The 1,745-nt window shown below is 38.8% G+C and overlaps 1 protein-coding gene across 1 annotated transcript in view; it reads left to right on the top strand.

The window, feature by feature from the left end:
* The window catches only part of LOC127565386 (nematocyst expressed protein 4), a 762-nt gene extending 155 nt beyond the window's left edge, over positions 1–607 (top strand). Inside the window, exons 1-2 of the mRNA XM_052003537.1 lie at positions 1–212; positions 357–607. The exon at positions 1–212 is cut by the window's left edge and continues 155 nt beyond it. Of these exons, the coding sequence (XP_051859497.1) occupies positions 1–212; positions 357–607 (463 nt within the window). The remainder of the gene's footprint in view (positions 213–356) is intronic.
* The last annotated feature ends 1,138 nt before the right edge of the window (positions 608–1,745 follow it).

Consider the following 1,745-nt stretch of genomic DNA (forward strand, 5'->3'; position numbering starts at 1 on the left):
CAGCAACCTGAGAACCGATCTGGAAGAGGACGACTTCAATGCTGTGGACGACGAGGAGCAAGAAGAGGAAACCGGTCGTCAGTACAACTATCAACCGTACTACTATCCTCCTTACGGATACTCACCATACTACTATCCTTACCCACCACCCGGACCACCACCACCTAAGCCACCCACTTCATCATCTAGTTCTTCATCCAGTTCATCATCCAGTTCGGACTCTACTTCGTCGTCAAAGCCAGCTCCACCTCCACCACCGCCACCGCCACCACCTCCACCACCACCACCACCACCACCACCACCACCACCACCAGGCCCTCCTGGACAGTATTATCCACCAAGGCCTTATCCCCCAGGACCTTATCCCTCTGGACCTTATCCCCCTGGACCTTATCCACCAGGACCTTACCCTCCTGGACCTTATCCACCAAAGCATGGACACCAGCCTGGCTACCCTTATCCTCCTCCTCCTTCCGGCTACCCTTATCCGCCATACTATCCTGGATATCCTTATCCCAAGCCGCACACCACAACCACAAAGGCTCCTTCAACTGAGACCACTAAGTACTGTAAGAAGATCTTCCCCATTGGCGTGGTGTGCTTGTAGAGCAATTATTTGCATCTCAAAGCGAACGATGTCACTTAACTTAATACTATTTATTGACAATAAAACAATTTTATAAAACAATGTAATTTATTTTTTGTTTTATTTTGTATTTCCTAAGGTTTAAGAAATTAACTTTTAAATTATGATCGATTTTAAGAATAAATTCTCTAAGGCTGCGCACTTGTCGAATATTTTTCTTCAAAAATGTGTTTTTTTGTAAAAACCTTCTTTAAAAATTATTGGAAAATAATCTATGAATAGTGACAACAAAACCGCAATGTATTTTTGTAGAGTTAGGACATATTATTACATTACAGATCATTTTAATCGATATTCGTAAATTGAAATAGGATTTATTTTACGTGTCTTTACAGTTCTTTAAAATATTCTTATAGTGAAATGAAGATATATTGCAATGAATGAATTTTGGCTTTGATTCTTTAACTTTCTTTGATATGCTTTTTATAATATATCATAAAGTTCAACTTTTCAATATGGAAGTGGTTAGAAGAAATAGCAAAGATTTGTATTGTTTCTGCAATGTAATGAAAATAAATAACCTCAGTAATAAAAAAAGACAAATATTCAACTAAGCGTGTGAAGCTTATCAGATTGTTTTGCACATTCGCTTTAAAATTAGGATTTATGTTTAGTAATGGACTATGTAGAACCATTAAGCTTGTATTTAATGTGTATCATTTAAGTTATCATTTAATCAGAATATTTGTCTTCGTGTGAACTATAAATACTAAAATCTTGGCGTTAATTCTTCAGTTCGATGGAAACACTCACAAAATGGACTTGAAGTTCGCACTCTGCTTCATTTTGGCACTTTCCTTTGCCTTTGCAAACGCCAAGTCCTTCTATAAGCATGAAAGAAATAGTTTTGAGGATAATGGTGAAGCTTATGTAGAATTAATTCCCGAAGGACGTCAATTCGGCAAGTATTCACAACACGGACCATTTGGGAAGTACGCTGAATACGAAGCTCTGCTCCAAACCTATAAACAATTTCCACAATTGTTGGCCTATAAATATTTGCTTGACTGGCGAGCAAAGCACAAGCCAAAACCGCAACCCGAGCCGGAAACCGATCCAGAAACGGAAGCACCAACAACATCATCAACAACAACATCAT

Source organism: Drosophila albomicans, chromosome 3 (genome assembly GCF_009650485.2).
Source record: "Drosophila albomicans strain 15112-1751.03 chromosome 3, ASM965048v2, whole genome shotgun sequence".
Lineage (NCBI taxonomy): Eukaryota > Metazoa > Arthropoda > Insecta > Diptera > Drosophilidae > Drosophila > Drosophila albomicans.